This window comes from Sipha flava, unplaced genomic scaffold (assembly GCF_003268045.1).
Source record: "Sipha flava isolate LNK unplaced genomic scaffold, YSA_version1 270_pilon_pilon, whole genome shotgun sequence".
NCBI lineage: Eukaryota > Metazoa > Arthropoda > Insecta > Hemiptera > Aphididae > Sipha > Sipha flava.
The window spans coordinates 59647-77034 of NW_020272934.1; the positions used below are offsets into that span (position 1 = coordinate 59647).

The 17388-nt window shown below is 31.7% G+C and overlaps 2 protein-coding genes across 2 annotated transcripts; both read right to left on the reverse strand.

Annotated features, from left to right (window-relative positions):
* Positions 1–1519: 1519 nt before the first annotated feature.
* On the reverse strand, positions 1520–5519 carry LOC112685233 (probable protein phosphatase CG10417). Its single transcript, XM_025557062.1, has 6 exons — positions 5147–5519; positions 4395–4647; positions 2814–2857; positions 2332–2578; positions 2003–2223; positions 1520–1909 (listed from the first exon to the last, which is right to left on the reverse strand). The coding sequence occupies exons 1-6, from the start codon at positions 5258–5260 to the stop codon at positions 1769–1771; spliced, it is 1020 nt and encodes a 339-aa protein (XP_025412847.1). The 5' UTR covers positions 5261–5519; the 3' UTR covers positions 1520–1768.
* A 5327-nt stretch (positions 5520–10846) lies between these two features.
* Positions 10847–15612, reverse strand: LOC112685230. Its single transcript, XM_025557059.1, has 3 exons — positions 15503–15612; positions 15199–15372; positions 10847–11200 (listed from the first exon to the last, which is right to left on the reverse strand). The coding sequence occupies exons 1-3, from the start codon at positions 15552–15554 to the stop codon at positions 10956–10958; spliced, it is 471 nt and encodes a 156-aa protein (XP_025412844.1). The 5' UTR covers positions 15555–15612; the 3' UTR covers positions 10847–10955.
* Between the last annotated feature and the right edge of the window lie 1776 nt (positions 15613–17388).

Genomic DNA, 17388 nt, shown 5'->3' on the forward strand with positions numbered 1-17388 from the left:
TTATCCATGGTTTAAAAATGTTGAACACCGCCCTAGGCGTTGGCCACGTCGCCTACCCCTTGGACCACGCCGTTCGTTGCACACATCAATACAACCGCAGGGCCGCACCGGTAGACGTGTACCAATTAAACGTACTCGTAGTTTCCCTTCCGTTCCCTGTTTGAAACGATCCGATGTTGACGTTTACAACGGAAAGCATGTGACAATCAATCGAGCGCGATGCCGGTTTTATGTTTAGTACGAGCGCGTTTGTAGCAGTTTGTACCCGAAAACGTGTTTATTTTTTTTGTTTTTCGGTGAGGCGTTGATGTCGCTAACGTGTTATTGATGTACATGCGGAAAGACTACGAAATAATTGACCGCTGAAACGAAAAAGATTTCGGCGCGGTCGCACGTTGGTGAAAACGACGAGTGGGATAAAAAAAAACAACCTAATCCATGTCAAATCGTTCAACGCTACCGAACACCGGTCTAGTGCGTGACAGTGTTTTGAGACTCGTGGGATGGCCCTGCGGTGGTTGCGCGGAGGATCCAATACCCGTTTCCGTTGCACATTTGCTCGCACCTGTGAAACTTACGTGTCAATATTTTGTTTTTCGTCTAGGTACCTATAAGATACGTGATCGGAGATGGCTGGCTAGACTAATTCGGTTTGCGTTATCGAAAACAAACGAAATGGTTGTAATTATTTGTTTTACAATCATGGCTTATTATTTTCGATAAGCATATAGTACTTTACCATTACTACTACTAATCATTTATGTTAATGAAACGTTCCAATCGAGTCAACTTTTCAGAACACTTAACATTCATTTCACATGTTTTAGTAATTTTTCATTCATTTACCGATAAATATTGAGTAAGACGTATGGAGACTAAGATTAAAGGCGACAAAAAAGCACGAGAAAATCTCTTTGCCGAAAGGATTGGATAAAAGCAATGAGATGATATCAAACGTTATTCCACGAAGTCAATACATAAAAAAATATTTTAAATTAAACTATTTTATTAAAAAAAAAAAAAAAATCTTAATCCTACAGTATATGATATCTTAATATAATAATAATATAATATAATATCTTAATGTAGTAATAATATATTATAAAATCTTAATATAATAATAATATAATATAAAATCTTAATATAATAATGATATAATATAAAACCTTAAAATATAATAATGATATAATATAAAATCTTAATATAGTAATAATATAAAATAAAATCTTAATATAATAATAATATAATATAAAATCTTAGTTTAATAATAATATAATATAAAATCTAAATATAATAATAATAAAATATAAATCCTAATATAATAATAATATAATGAAAAATCTTAATACAATAATAATAAAATATAAAATCTTAATATAATATCTTAATGCAAAATCCTAATCCTATAAAATAATTTTGTTTTTTTAAAATAAAGTATAAATTTAATTTTGATATTCATAGTAATTAAAAAATAGATTATAATAATTATAAACATGTGACAGAGAAAATACTTCGCCAGTCCCAGTTTAACGCGTCACACGTAATTTATTTAATATTTATGATCGATAAAAGAATACTACTAATATTATATTACTTTAATAATTAATTATGGCACAAAATACAATTCTCCTTTTTGTTAGCATTGTAGATAAAATAAAATATTATTTTAATGTATGTTTTGTACGCTACTTATATTGAACTTCCGGCAGCCGAATAACACCAATGTTTACACCAAAACTCCATAGACTGCCGGTCGATGTCCGAGCAATTATTTCAATTTGAGTGAGTTCATCGCACCTGCACATACGTCTTCGGGAGCGTCTTTGAATCTTATGAGAATGCAAGTCATATTGTCCAAGCCACGACCACCGCAAGCAGCTTTAGAGGGCGCCAAACATCTAAGGATCAACTAAAACAAACAAGGTGCAGTCGGTTTAATCGTGTGCTGGAGAAAAACAATAGTTATTGTAGGGCCGGTCGAGCGCATACGATATGTACTCACGTGTTGGCAAATCTCCGACATTTTCACGGTAGGGCTTTTAATGAACTCGGACACGATTATAGCGGCTTTGTTCCGGGTAATGGAGTTCCATATGCCATCACATGCGATCAACATGAATCTGCCGAATTCCGGTTTTATCTCTTTCACTTTGACCTCTGGCATGCCAATGATGATCTGCTCTGTCATTGATAGCAAGCTGTTCCCCTTGTACAAATGGTCACCTGTTGGGAGAAAGAGTATGAAATGACGTTTAAAACAATATAATCGAAAATCTTGTTGTTATTAGACACACGGTGTACAACCACTGCAAGAAGTACACGAGCAATTACCTAAAGCCCGGGACATGTTCAGATCGTGGTTCACTCTTCCATTAGCAACTATTCCGCCGGCCGCTAGGATTCTTGACAGCTCCGGTTCGTACTTGGGATTATGATCCTTTGTCATATAAGTGCATTGGACGAGATGATCGGAAATGATGCACCCAGAATCTCCGACGTGAGCCACATACATTTTAGTATTTTCCCAATCGTTTACTGATAACGCCACTACGGCAGTAGTACCACTAGCATAACCGAACTTGAAAATAAAATAAACCGATCATCAACGACATGTACAAGTATAATAACAAAATAAACATCATGAGTCAACAAAATTCGATAAAATAAATTAATTATTACGTTTTAAGAAAAAAAAAATTGGACATTTATTTTTAATAATATTAATATTATTTTCAATTCATCGCACCAATGTAATAAAAATAAATGTCATTTAAAAGTTGATAAAAAGAAATATTAATAATGATATACATTACCGAGGTTTTGCTGGAAAACTTGTCATTTGTTCCATCACTTTTTGCTAAGGAAAAGAATAAAATATCACAATTATTATAAATATGAATATTGTTCAATACATATCAGCAGTGCTATTACGGCTATGTCGTTAGTTGTGTATAATTTGTATGCACAAAGTATATAATTGAAAAAAACGTTCGCGTATAGCATCACGGATTTAATTCAATACATTTTAAATCATTTTATAATATGTACGTGAGTATAATAATAACATAATAATAAATAATAACAGGACGCTGAACTAAAAGTAAAACGTAGACAAATAATAAATGTAAGAAAGAAGTACGCGTGGAAACGATTAAGTTATTATTTCCATAAGTACATTAAGATAGTTGTGATTCACAGGCATCCGCCTAAAGGTAAAAAATTCACGTAGACCTACGAGAAAATTAAAGTGTTATACAATTCGATAATTTTTGAAGTACATATAAAAGTAAATGAGAGAAAAAGTAGTATTAAAACATTAAAAATATGGTACTTTTAATAAAAAAATGTTTCGATAAATGTACCCGCGATGTATTTTATTGACAAAATTATCTTATAGTCCTCGCTAGCTCATTGGTCATTCCTAAAGAATTGGAAAATAACAACAATGTTCTACTAAAACTAATACAAGACAACTATAAAATATTTTGTACGAGTACAAATGCAATTCATAAGACGGAAAAATAGTGAATACATTTTAAAAAAAAGTAATTTAACGTCAAAAAAAAAATTATTCCAGAAATATTTGGGAAACGTATATTGTATTTCAATTACAGCATTCCGAATACCACCAGAGTGGTGTGTACAGAGTGAACGCAGTACCAATCCACCGTACACAGCTGTTTATGTAGTACAGCTGCTGTGGCTCCTCAAATCATGTCGCACTTGCTACATGCGCGTGCAACGGTACATCGTACCGTCATTATATCGCGTAACAGTGGACCTTGTGTAGACGTAGGAGCGCAACACCGTTGTGTGAAAAAAGATGACGTGATAGTGTTACGTTCGAGAGCCACCGGTTGCCGGTGAATCTTAATCGCATCAAATTATGTCGCCAGGCGAGATTACGCGAACAGCGTGTACACTATCTTTCACCATGAATGCAGGTTCGAGCATTCGTAAATTTATATCATCCACAAACATTGATATATGTTAAACAATATTTCGCTTCGGAATGAAACGAACAGATTAAAGTTTTAATACAATTAATTGAAATTTATTAGAAAAAAAAAATACAATAAACACTGTACGAACCGGTTGGAATTTCAAAACTTCAATTTAAAAATATTAGAAACGAATTTCTATAATAAGCCCCCCCCCCCCCCCCCAATCAATAGTGGATACGTACTCATATACTATAGAAAAACCGTCTTACAGTTCACGTAATCGTCATCAGCGAGCGTAACGAGTGAAAAATAAAACAAATAACAATACAATAAAAATAATATTATTCGCTTGCACGGCACGTGATGATAAATATCGTTTTAAATCATAAAGTCTATTCGGCTAATTGATATAACTAATATAAATTTGTACTGAAATAACAAATTACTTACAGTTGTTCTTCACAGGGTATCCGTGGAGCGCTTTCATTCTTGTATAACCGTCCATGGTCAGCAGATATTCGTCGAAATCCATGAACGCTTTTTTCAAAGCCTCCCCGTAATCACCATCACGATAAAAATCATTTTTGATCAACTCGGGTATCTTTTCGGCCGCGCATAGAGCCACCTCGGGGCCACCGTGTCCGTCGAACACGCCGAAAAGCGATTTGTTTTCATCAAAGTTCAAAATACTCAAGTGGGCGTCCTGAACAACGAGAAAAACAACAATTGTAATATTACAGTCGGGTCATTGTATAGTACCGACTACAAATTGAAGTGCTTTTCAAGCAACGCCTGTCGCAACACCGTACTACATATAATATAGAACTTGAAATGTAATTCATTAAAACGGTTTATTTCGAAAGCATATGCGGTTTAAGAAGAAAAAACATTTGTCACGTAGGTAAAAAACCGTTCACTGATTGCTTATTGTCATTACAAGATTTGCCATGAATCAGAACTAGTGTTAAGTTAATTGTTCGTACGTATATGATTGCAAGACGTAATAATGGTCACCACATTGACGGTCCGTTGACGATCCCCTGCACGCACCCCTGTTTATTCGATATTTATCGCGGTGCGTGATAATAAAACCGGTGATGCGGACGAGACGATCGGAGTGGGTCGCGTGGGAAAATCAATTTAGAGCAAGGGTTGCACCCAGCGAATGTGACGGGACGCAGGACGCGCGCGACGGTCCTTACCTCCTGTGACGAGCGCCAGCCTTGCATGGTCGCGACGCCGCAAGACACGAACTCGTTTTCCGTGTCCTCTGTGACCATTTCAGTGATCGGCTCGTCCAGGTAAGCCGATTGCATTGGTGTGTTCGACTTGAACGCGAACGTGATGATGCCGGTTCACGTGCACGAGAGCGGTTAAAGTGTGGCGCGCGGACGAAAGAAACTGAACGGACGAACGTGACGAACGGACGAGACAACGAGCGCAACTGACGGCGGTGTACGGCGCAGCGCGACGGCGGTCCGGCTCGGCTGGCCCGGGGGATAGCGTGCCGACCAATCGCAGAGCTCGCTCACCGGTCCGGGTGCGCGCGGGACGGTCTCGAAACACATCGATACCCCTCCGGACACCCGCCACGATCGTAGATCCCACGAAACGATTGTGCGGCTCCTTCTCCAAGACGGTCTCACCGGGGTGCAACGCGTTTCCACGTACTTGTTACGAAGGGTGGTGTGTTTTTATTTTTATTTTTTTTCGTATTGTCCTGCTCGTCCTTTTTTTTTCTTTCTACGTTCCGACGACGCGCATCTCGTAGGACTGGTCGTAAGATTTCTATACGCATTCCTGGCACGGAGATGTCCCGCGTACCTCTCAATGCGTACGCTCCGTCGTGGGTGAACGTTTATCGCTTTCGAATGGCCATTCGTTTTCGACATTGTTCGGTACGTCTTTCCGAAGATTTCGACGTAGTTCGAGTTTTAAATCGAAAAGCGTAAAACAATTTGTAGGCATTTTGATGTTTTCCTCTTCTACGGTAAAGTGTACGTCGCAACGTATATGATAATTGGGTCATTAAATAATACCAGTAATTAATATATTATATATATATATATCAAACGAAAACATTTTGGTTGAATTATTTTATTTGGTGGGGAAAATTTAATTTAAAAATTATTACGAACCAAAAATCGCAGTATTTGTTAAAATAATACATTTTATCTATTTGAATGTTTATTTTTCCATGAATATAAATACATTATGCCATTATTGTTGTACAGTTGTATACCTTAGGTTTTGTAGAAAATTTATACAAAAGAAAAATTTGTATTTTTTGAAATTCAAAAAATCATTTTTAGCCAACTATTTTCATTTTCGAACCACTGTGCGTCGTATTCACGTTATCCCTAACTGACAGCTAATGTTAATTAAGCGAAACGACTGATTATTATATCATGTTGCGATGCGGATCAAATAAATTACGCAAAGCCCTTCATAAATAAGTATTTAAATAATTCCAATAAAATGAGGTGTTTCACGAAAACAAAATTTTATATCACCAATCTTCAAGAAGTATAAAAAATCTATTTATTAGAAAATCTTATCTTATAGTAGACGTACGTTTTTCAAGAATAGGAATTTTAAAAAATCCATCATTTAGGCATTAAAAAGGGTTCCTTGAAAAAAATCACTCTGTATATAACATTCGAGATTGTTCGTATAACCCAAGCAGTTCTTATAGACTACCATAATATTTAAAACATTTCTAGGTAGCCCCACAAAAAGCTCAGTTGCATATTTTTGTGTCGGACAAATAATACTGAATTAAATTTCATTTTATTCATCGTCATCCACGTAAGACTGCCACTACTAGAATTATTTTATTTATGGATGATCAAATATAAATAAAAAACGCAAAAGTGTGTTGGAAATTTGTTCGCGTTAAAATTGTTTATTTAAGATTTTTCACGGTAAAATCGTACACGGATTAGTTCACTAAAACCGAATTAATTTTTGAAATCGATTATCGTTGGTCGGATACGTATATAATCTATACCGAACGACCGCTATCACGAAAAGTCGCCGGTAGACTTCTTTGTTCGACTAGCGTCGTTAGTCCGTGTAATATCAACGTCGCCGTAATGTCCAGACCGTTTATCTCGTTAGTCTATCGTTCATATGGTACATCATCAATCTGCAGGACGCCTGTGTTGCGAATCCTGGCGACGGGGCGGAATCAACCCTAGTACCCAGTGATACTGGTCAAATTTACTTATTACTTCACCCCCTCACCCCACGCCGACAACCATTGATTATTATTTTCCGCCTTTGTTGAGGCATCGTTATTGTTATCGTGACCACTAGCTGGATTAAGACTTTTGTTGTCACGAGATATCCGTACAATAACGTTACTATACCAAAATATTTTTTTTTCCAATTCCGACAAAATCGTTTCGACACGACAAATCGTACTTTTGTCTCGGTGGATACGCGCGCGTTGGACGATTTCGACAAAGACACACGTTACGTTCAATTCACTCGTATATCAGTTCTAATCTTGCGTGTAAAAGGTATGGGACTTGCTTAATTTACATAAATTCATGTTCTCTCACGGTTTTCATATACGAGTCGGAACGTGCGTGATTTGACGGGTAGATTAAAATCATGGTTATTTATCACAGCATTTGATTAAAAAAAAAAAAAAAATAATAATAATATGTAAAATAAAAAAAATATTAATAATAATAATTTGATAATACGACGGCCTACGTTTTAAAGTATTCCGTGTAAATCTTCCACGATCAACTCGAACGTGTCTACACACACTCGGCTGCCATCACAGTAACCGTACAATATTCATCACGTGAGTCGTTTACATGTTTTTTCCATTTCATCGTATCGAATCCGATTAGGAGGTATATACAGCATTAAGAAATATCTGTTATGTTTGATTTTAGGCGCATAAATTACCCGTGGAATCCCAGTAACCATATTATAATGCACACTGGTGGACAACGATGCTTTCCCCCAAAACGGGTTTTTCGTCTTTCGTGCGCACAGCTTAAGCATATTACGGGCGCACCGTGAATGCATTATCTTTATCGAATAAATTGTATTTAATCTTCATTCGTACGGTGTACATGCATTTATAGACACACTATATGCATCATAACGTGTATACGCACGCACGCGGTATATGTACATAAATATCTAAACGCATACATTACGTGCACACACGGAAACCGGTTGTTAGAAGTTATTTCGTGTTAGGACCACCGCCGTACGCCGTTGTAGTTGCAACGCAGCCGGGACACATAAAATACGACGCGCGCAGTCCAGGATGTTAATATAATATGAATACCCGTGGATCGATCACAATAGCGGCCGTGTCAACGCAGCATGGGGGATCCTTTTAGGGAAAACGATAATCCATGTGTACACGTTACGTAACGGACCACAAGGCAAGGCACCGGATTTCGAATCGTACGCGACATTACCATATGCGCGTGTGTATAATATAATAATTATCGTTATTGTACGCCTAACTAGCCAACTCCACTCGAGCCTGTTTTTCAACAGTGAAATAACGATGGCACTATAGAAGGGTTAACGATGGTAAAGGAAGACCGTACGTTTGACACCAGCATGACGTCGTGGTATGCGCTCCGGTCGGAATATGTATATAGGCAATGGCGGTGGGGGGGATAGAGAGGAAAAGATGATCCTCGATCCGTTCACCGAAGAAAAAAAAAACCGTTCAAATCTAGAATCCAGTTTTAGACGTACCACAGTGAATAATATAAAATACAGGCGTTTTAAATGAATCAAATGTATAGTTGATTAAAATAATTACAATATAAGCCAATGTGGTACACTGATACGGTATAGAACGTTTTCAATTTTTCCTAGCTAAAAGCAGCAGGGTCAACAATAATTGTTTTAGTTACAATAATCCGAAAATCGTATTATCGAAACGAGTGAAGGTTCAGGACAAGGGTGGCCGACCCCAAACAGTTGGGAGAACGGCGAAGGAGAAGAAGAAGTTACAATAACACGTGTTCAATGTTAAACATAGTATTAGTCTGGTTCATGGCCTTCGGAAAAAAATGTACAATGGACCCCCGAACGATATAATTCTACGGAATGAGATGCAATAACTGCCCGCTAAAATATTTTTTTCTTGCTACGCTCAATCTATACAACAAATTTTATTCTCTTTTTATTTTATATTTTTCCAAAGACAATATTATTGAATTATCATTGTGTTAGTTAACAACACTAATCTCGATTTTTTCAAATAATTATATTTATATTCGTTTGACTTTGATAAAAAAAATAACTAAAATGTGTTAACTATAGCGTTTATACTCAGTTCTATTACAGCGTTAGCGAGAGGTTTTGCGGACCCCGGGGCAGATTTTTTTTCGTAAAGCCAAAACATTTTTTTCTTGGACGTCCGTAATACTCGTATAACATATTTTACTATTTCATACGACTTGTGTAAAACATTTTTCCTGAGTATAATACCTCAATACCATGACAGGCGACACTAGTTATTTAATTTAAAAAACAAGACTATGGGCTTACAAATTTTTAAATCCTACGAAAGCCACGGGGCCCATAAAATTCTGAGACAGCTAACTTGACCTTCCACCGGCGCTTTTCTATTATATTATAATTAACGTCAACAATATTTCAAGATTTAGATAAGAATAACATCATTTTAATTTAATTCAGAAAAATAATTACTATAATTTCTTATTAGCGTGGTTGTGTCGAGCCCCTATTTTAAGAATAAATCTCAGGCCCCCCGGTGACCGCTGCGTTTCTGGGCGGCAAAACCGACACTGGTGAAACGTTGATGTACAAGCCGTGGGACTCACCTTTACTATGACACTGTTGTAGGTGTTAGGTATTGTGTCAAACATCAACAAATAAATATCGAAATACAGTAAACAAATAAAATAACTTTAATTATAAACAACTGTAATGTAACATTTCCAAAGAGTTCATAGGATTTAACTATGAAAGTAGATAATTTTATTAGCAATTTATTATTACGTAGACATACTTCTATCTTTGATTTTGGACACAATAATCACTACATATTATATTCAACAAATGTAAACTATATAATTTTAAATAAAAACTCACTCGATTCAATAACAATTTATCTAACCAGGTAATAAAATGTTTACAATTTAGATCAAAATAATCACAGCGTTGATTTACTTAAACGTCTAAACTTAAACATTAAATAGCATTACCGTAATTATTATTTGTAAAAATAAATTAAGCAAAAAAAAAAAAATTAAAAAAAAAATAGATAAATAAAAAGAATAAGATTGAAACTTAAACCAAAGTATACGTAGAAGCTTGTGTATTGTATCTTGAATCAAAAGAATATACCATACAGGTTAGATATAGAATATTTCGAAATATTTAATATAAAAAAAAATATTACGTAATGGCGTTTGACACGTCTTTCCATGTAAACCTATAAGATACGATTTTAACCACTGAATTTATTTTATAATATTATCGACTATGGTAGATAAATATAGACAATAGATAAATAACGGGAATCGGGAAGAACAATATTAAGAACACATGGTCGTATTATATTTTATAATAATTTTAAAAATAAAAATATTATAATGAGGTTACGTGACAATATCGTCCCTATTTAGGTTTAAATCTGTGTAAGTCAAAACAATAATAATAATAATAATAATAATAATTATAATAATAATAATAATAATAATAATAATAATAATTATAATAATAATAATAATAATAATAATAATAATAATAATTATTATTATAATTATAATTATAATACTAATAATAATAATAATAAAAATAATTATAATTATAATAACTATAATAATATTAATAATAATAATAGTAATAATAATAATAATAATAATAATAAATAATAATAATAAATAATAATAATAATAATAATATCGTAACAATCAAGAGCGAATGAATTACTTAACAATTGTAAAATATACAAATCAAAAGGCTACGTTTGATTGGCACCAAACGATCGTCCTAAGTGAATTGAAAACATTCGATGGTCGTGTCGATGTAGTACGACGTCAGTGCTAACAGAAGTGCGGACAGCCCGACGTGCAACATCGCGTTCGGCTTGCGGTCGTGTCCCGAATTGCAACCGTCGAAGTCACAAGTCAGAATGCAACCGTTCATGGTGTGCTCTTGGTACTTGAATTTGCCGCACTGCGAGTCCATGGTCTTCATAGCGCATTGCCTGATGACCATAACTTCGTGGGTGAGCTCTGCAACACCACGAACGTGCGTAAACGCACGAGGATTAAAACTGGAGTAATATTAAAAGTATTCAACGGTCGGACGCCCTCGATGCCACGTAAGCTGTTACAAATGCTTATAGATGTTTACGTTTCCACAATGTGGCAGATACCGAGTATTTTTCTAAACACTTTATTTTCTTTGCGTTATTAAAGTTTTAGTCAAACCTGTAGTCCTGTACGCTAGTAGTACCTGGCCAACGACTGAAAAATCAAATGAAAAGAAGTCGGAAGCGATAGAAAGTATATCGGCCCGAAGAGAAACGACGAAGAAAATATTCGAAATACGAAACAATGAAGAGCTGGCCATGTATGGAAATCGAATGGACTGATTAGCAAGGTAACCGTGTTAAAACCAAACACAAGGAGACCCGGAGGATGGTTAGGTTTTTATAACTAAAAAAAAAAAAAAAATGAAATTTAAGTACCATAATTAAATAAAAAATTGATAAAAAATAACGAAACAGACAATTTTCAATTTTAGTTTTGTAGGCCTTTTGAATTCCCCGACATATAAGTTTGATTCCCCACTATATTATACTCCTGCATCGCCACTAAATCTGGCACTGACTTTGTAACGGCAATATAGTTTATAGGATACGATATATCTGGTCTCAATACTCAAGTGATAAGTTCTTCGAATTTAAAATTCTAAAGCAGGAGTGAACAACCCAAATGATCTTGCGGTCCACTTTTGAAAAAAATTACGATTCCAGGAGCCACAAATAAAATTATATTAGTATTTTGTCACAATACAAAAAAATTTGGACTCAACATTTAAAACAGGATCAATTATTATTATAAAATAAGTTTTGTTGTATTAATTGTTTGAAATAAACAGAATGAATTATTATTTTTTTTATCACCGTATTCTGAATCCAATTCTTTCAGGAACTCATTAAATTGTCGGTGCGGAAATGCATGTGATAGAATATATTCACTGTTTTTATGACTACTTGTATAACATGGTCCATTTACAATACTTGGAAACAAAGATTTTGTTGCTGAATAAAACAGTTTGTTGCCATTACGTTGTTAATAATACGGCTTCTGCATTGTGCAGGCATTCCTGAATATTTTATTGGGACAAAATACATTTTTTTTTTTTTTTGTAAATGTTTGATAAATCTCGCGGGCCACATACTTTCAAGGGTTAAAATAATTTTAATATTTACAGAATCTGATAATAATTATTTTTATCACACATTTTAATTTCAATTTAGTTATTATATTCAACTAAATATAAAATTATTCATTCTTCGTAAGTTGTTATTTTCAAATAATTTACCTTTACGGAAACTTCTGCAAAAATTTGATTTAGACTTGAAAGAAACGTTTATTCATACTGAAGCCACTATTTCTACTATTAAAAAATGCAGTGAAAACATAAATCAGTTTCAAAAATCGTTTGAAGAAGCTGACGTAAAGATAACACATCTCTGCTGATTAGCTAAGAGCCCTTCTAATTGAATTTATAAAAATAATTTTATTTTAGAAAATTACTAGGAAAATGTTTCATAAACTTAATTTTGTTCTCTAATTTATAAAATAAATTTAACAATTATATTGTAATACAAGAATCATTCATTATTTATTTATATTTTGTAAAATATATCTCGTTTTTATATTGATTCCTAAACTTATAAATAATAAAAAAACATTTCTACCCTCCTATCTCCGCCATTTAAATTCCTGAGCTCGCCTCTGATCGGTATTTTTACGTTGACGTTAATTGCGTTGTGTATAGGCTGTACGGGTTAAGGGATGTAAACGAACGAGAAATTATTCTAACCATCCATTGTTTTCATGATATAGTTGCTGCGGGGTGTTAACTATAATTTAATATACAAAGCCATTGTGCAAACGCTTAAAAGATTCCCAATCTAGATGGGTATCTTTTAAATTGAAAAATAATAATAATTTTACACTTATGATCGCATTTGAATCGATAATATTTAAATACCAAATGAGGTATCGGACAATCAATGATAAAAAAAAGGAAAACTGTTTGGCCATATTTTACGTTACGTTCAAGTTTTCCAAACTCTTGAAACATACGTTCATCATTAAAAGCATATTTTAACCATTAGAACACGTCTAAGAGTTCAAACAAACTAACCGGAAATCTTAACAATAATACTCAAAAAAATTATTCAATGTATTGATTTAAATACTCAAAACGAAATTATATATCGTTTTAGTATTCTATAGAATAAAATGTAATACAAAGCGATAATCAACAGTTGAAATCCTATTGAATTAACAATATATAATCAAGTTAAATATTCGATTTGAAGTATAACGATATTAAATTATTATGCTCTGGTACAGCTCGGCAACTGATTGACCACAGTCCAAAACTGCGAAAGGCAAATAACTAGACCGTTAATATATTCTACTTTAATGTATTAATTACATTTTTTATATAATTTTTGTAATGATTAATGAAAATGAAATATTTTATTCGATTCAATATTATCATCTGATTTTATTTTACTCGGATTACAACTGTCCCATAAAAAAAAAAATTCATTCGGATTCCAACAGAAATTACTTACCGACCCCTGCTCTAGTGAACTGGAGTAATAACTGGAGTATAAAAATTATTATTATGTAAAAAGGATACATATTTCAAGACACTTGAACCACTTGAACTATTAGATAGATGTTCTGGGTAAATGTTTGTATTTAAACTAATATAATTTATGGTTTTTTGGTTTTAAACCTTTTATTGCACTCATTATAATAATAATAATTATACGATCGATGTTAATAAAACCATATTTTGCGAATAATTTTGCAGACATGCATGCACCACAGATGCCTACCTAATACGCCGTATTAGCATGTTAAAAAACAGTTTTAAAATAAATTTTCTCCGAATTTATTTTTAATGTGTATTTTTAATCAAAATAATTTTAATTTATATTCAATGAAAATAATAATAATACGTTTTTTATTGAGTTATAGTAAGATGGGTAAGAAACTTGTAAGAGTCAGCATACACACACCCACCATACAAATTTAACGGTAAATAATAATCGGCTTACGAAAATTGAATGATATAAAATTAGCTTTATGACAAAAAAACTTATCGAGTTGGTGATATTTTTATAATAAAGCAACTAATTAGATGCAAATTTTTTTTTTTAAATTTGTATCTTAGAACATTTAATGATCATAGAGGACAATAATTCTTTTTTTTTTATTCAATAAATATATTAACTATAGATAATACATTTAAAATGTATATATTTCATAATTTTTTTTTTTTAAATTTTATAAATGTTAATCACATTAAAAACATTAACTAAACGCAAATAGGTTTTTGCAATTTTTTCAATTGCTTTTTAAATTCTGTTTAAGTTAAATTAAGTTTTGAAAAAGTTGGTACTCGAAATTCGAATAAACTAACTTTATTCGAACTTCAATACATTATACCATTTAAACATCAAAATAATTAACAAACAATGATAGATTAACTTTTTTTTCTAAAATACACTAAATTAAAATTTGATCGTACTATAATTTACAATTCAGTTTATTACATACAGCTCTTAACGTTTTTGTTTGAAACTGTTTATAAACTATTATCGCTTCTAATGCTACATGAATTATTAATAGCACTATACAAACACCAAATGATTCATTCAAACAGGTGCCTATGAAAAACAAAAAAAACCTGTTCCCTCTTGTTATTCGTTTTGAATATGATAAAGATCTTCTGTTAAATATTTTCAGTCGTATACATTTCTAACATAAGTACGTAAAATATACATTATAGGTTGATATTGTCGCTCCAAAAAGTATTTGAATATTGAATGTCATTACAGTATTTTTTACATTAGCTTTAATCAAAATATATTGTGATGTATATAGTATTAAAAACACATGATGAAAAAGTGGTTAATATATGATATAAATATTTAGAATGATCATCAATATTTAATGGGGTTTTTTATGCTTACCGTTTTTTCCAATTATTTTAGTACAAAAATTTGCTGGAAACATTCCTACATGACCTCTTTTTGGTACCATGCATTTTTCTATATATGAGGACATCGCTGGGTTGAAAGGGTCTTCACAATTTGCATTACTTCCATTTATAGAAGAACATTTAAAGCAATTTATGCACGATGTACCTGAAATAACATTTTGCATGTGATAAAATGTGATTGTAAGAATAAAGAAATCAATTAAGAAAATATATTAAGAATAAGTAGAAGAAGAATAAGTGTTTGTAAAATATTATGAATAAAATGTTTAATTTACCTTGTAATATACTCATTAACACTATTGAAATATCTAATAAGTATATGATCATTCCTTTTAGAATTTGCCTTTCGAAGGACAGTTTCACAATCTGAAATTAAGTAAAAAAAACAAAAGTTATATTAAATATAATAAATGTAATTATTTCAATATATATATATATATATATATATATATATATTACTATTTAAAACTGTGATTTAATTCGGATTTTAAGTCCAATTTATAAAATAGATAATATTATTTTTATCATTGGTTAAATATTCAAAAACAATTTTAGTAACAAAGCGCATATTTCATTAGTTTTTTTATTTTTCCCACTTGTTGATGAAACAGAAAACAGTTGAAATTAAATATTTTAAAGAATTAATTTATGTATAATTAATGAGGCCCTTAAATCATGCGTCTTGCCTCTTCTAGCCTATTGATTCTGATTTAAAGATTATTAATATATCGCATACCACATATTGTGTAATTATGGTAATAAGAAAGAATATTAACAAAATGTAACACTTCTAATAAAGATTTTTAAATTATTTCAATGTTTTTCAACTTATTTTCAAATAAAAAAACTTTTCCTAAAGCAGTGTATAATTTAATTTTACAATATATAACTCTTTTAAAACAGTTACGTTACGGTCATAGTAAAGAACTGGCTTAACACAATTTGGATTTAATGACAAGCAATTATTTTTAGTTGAACAATTATAAACTACAGCTACAAATAGACATTAAGCCCTACGTTGGTCACATAAATGTTTGTTAGGTATTATTGTGGAACAAATTTGTATTCCTAACATAAAATAATCAATTTCATTACTTTTAATTGGCTACATTTTTGACATTTAAACAATACTTTACTAATGTATAACTGAGTTATATTCTTTTATATAATTTTTATTATTATTTTTCTCATAATTGTTTATTATGATAAAAAAAAAAAAATAAAAATATTAACAGTAGAAAATTAATTATGCAATGGTAAGTGCCTAATTACGTACAGTTTTTAACATAAACGATGCAGTGCCATCAATTAAATATATTAGTAACTGGTTCTATAATCAAGTTATTAAATATTTGGGTGTTCTCTCATTGCTTATAGTTTTTAATACATTTTTGTATTTATTTTATTCTCTACATTTTATTATAAGCTAACATTGAATATATTTTCTTTTTATGTATAAAAAACTAAAAAAATACCTAAAAAATATAATAATTGATTTAAAAAATGTGACTGATCTCTTAACGTTATGCATTTTAACCACGTATAATTACAAAAACTAATATAATTATATGCCTTCAATCGTTTAGTTAAATATTTTTTAATGTTAATTTAATTTAAACACAGTTATTTGTTTATTAAATATAATTTAATAGCATTCTCATTGTAGTAAAAAACTATAATTGGTACAATTATTGTAAAGAAAAAGTTTAGTTTTAATTGATAAATTATAGTATTCTATAGTTATACATAGATATTATTCGGAGTTGATTGTTTTTATAAGCTTTAAAGTTATGGTAACACTGAGCTCAAGAAAATTTTTTTGTAATAATTATAACATCTTCAACATGTCCACAGTTTGAAAAGTAGTTTGAAAATTTATATGTATTGAATAATTTAAATTGAGAAGTGTAATATTCACATTTTATAGTTGGAATTTCATAGTAATTTTCCAATATTTTGCTCTTTGGACTACGCGCAATAAACTCGGTATTATAACAAAGTGTATTCAAGAAAATTAGGTTATTCGATCTAAAAATGATATATGTAAATCAATAAATTCAGATCATTAAAAATAGTTTTAAAACTAAGCACGTACATTACATATATTTAAAAGTTCACTGACTGAAAAGTTAAACAAAAAAGATTTTTTCGTTCGATCATG

What these genes read in the sequence shown, in the direction of transcription:
- LOC112685230 (XM_025557059.1), bottom strand. Translation starts at nt 15,554, where the DNA reads ATGATCATATACTTATTAGATATTTCAATAGTGTTAATGAGTATATTA. An exon ending in GTTAATGAGTATATTACAAG is followed by an intron (nt 15,373 to 15,502) that starts GTAAATTAAACA and finishes ATGTTATTTCAG; the next exon opens with GTACATCGTGCATAAATTGC. An exon ending in TAAAATAATTGGAAAAAACG is followed by an intron (nt 11,201 to 15,198) that starts GTAAGCATAAAA and finishes GTGGTGTTGCAG; the next exon opens with AGCTCACCCACGAAGTTATG.
- LOC112685233 (XM_025557062.1), bottom strand. Translation starts at nt 5,260, where the DNA reads ATGCAATCGGCTTACCTGGACGAGCCGATCACTGAAATGGTCACAGAG. An exon ending in GCTGGCGCTCGTCACAGGAG is followed by an intron (nt 4,648 to 5,146) that starts GTAAGGACCGTC and finishes CTCGTTGTTCAG; the next exon opens with GACGCCCACTTGAGTATTTT. An exon ending in GAACATGTCCCGGGCTTTAG is followed by an intron (nt 2,224 to 2,331) that starts GTAATTGCTCGT and finishes TTCTCCCAACAG; the next exon opens with GTGACCATTTGTACAAGGGG.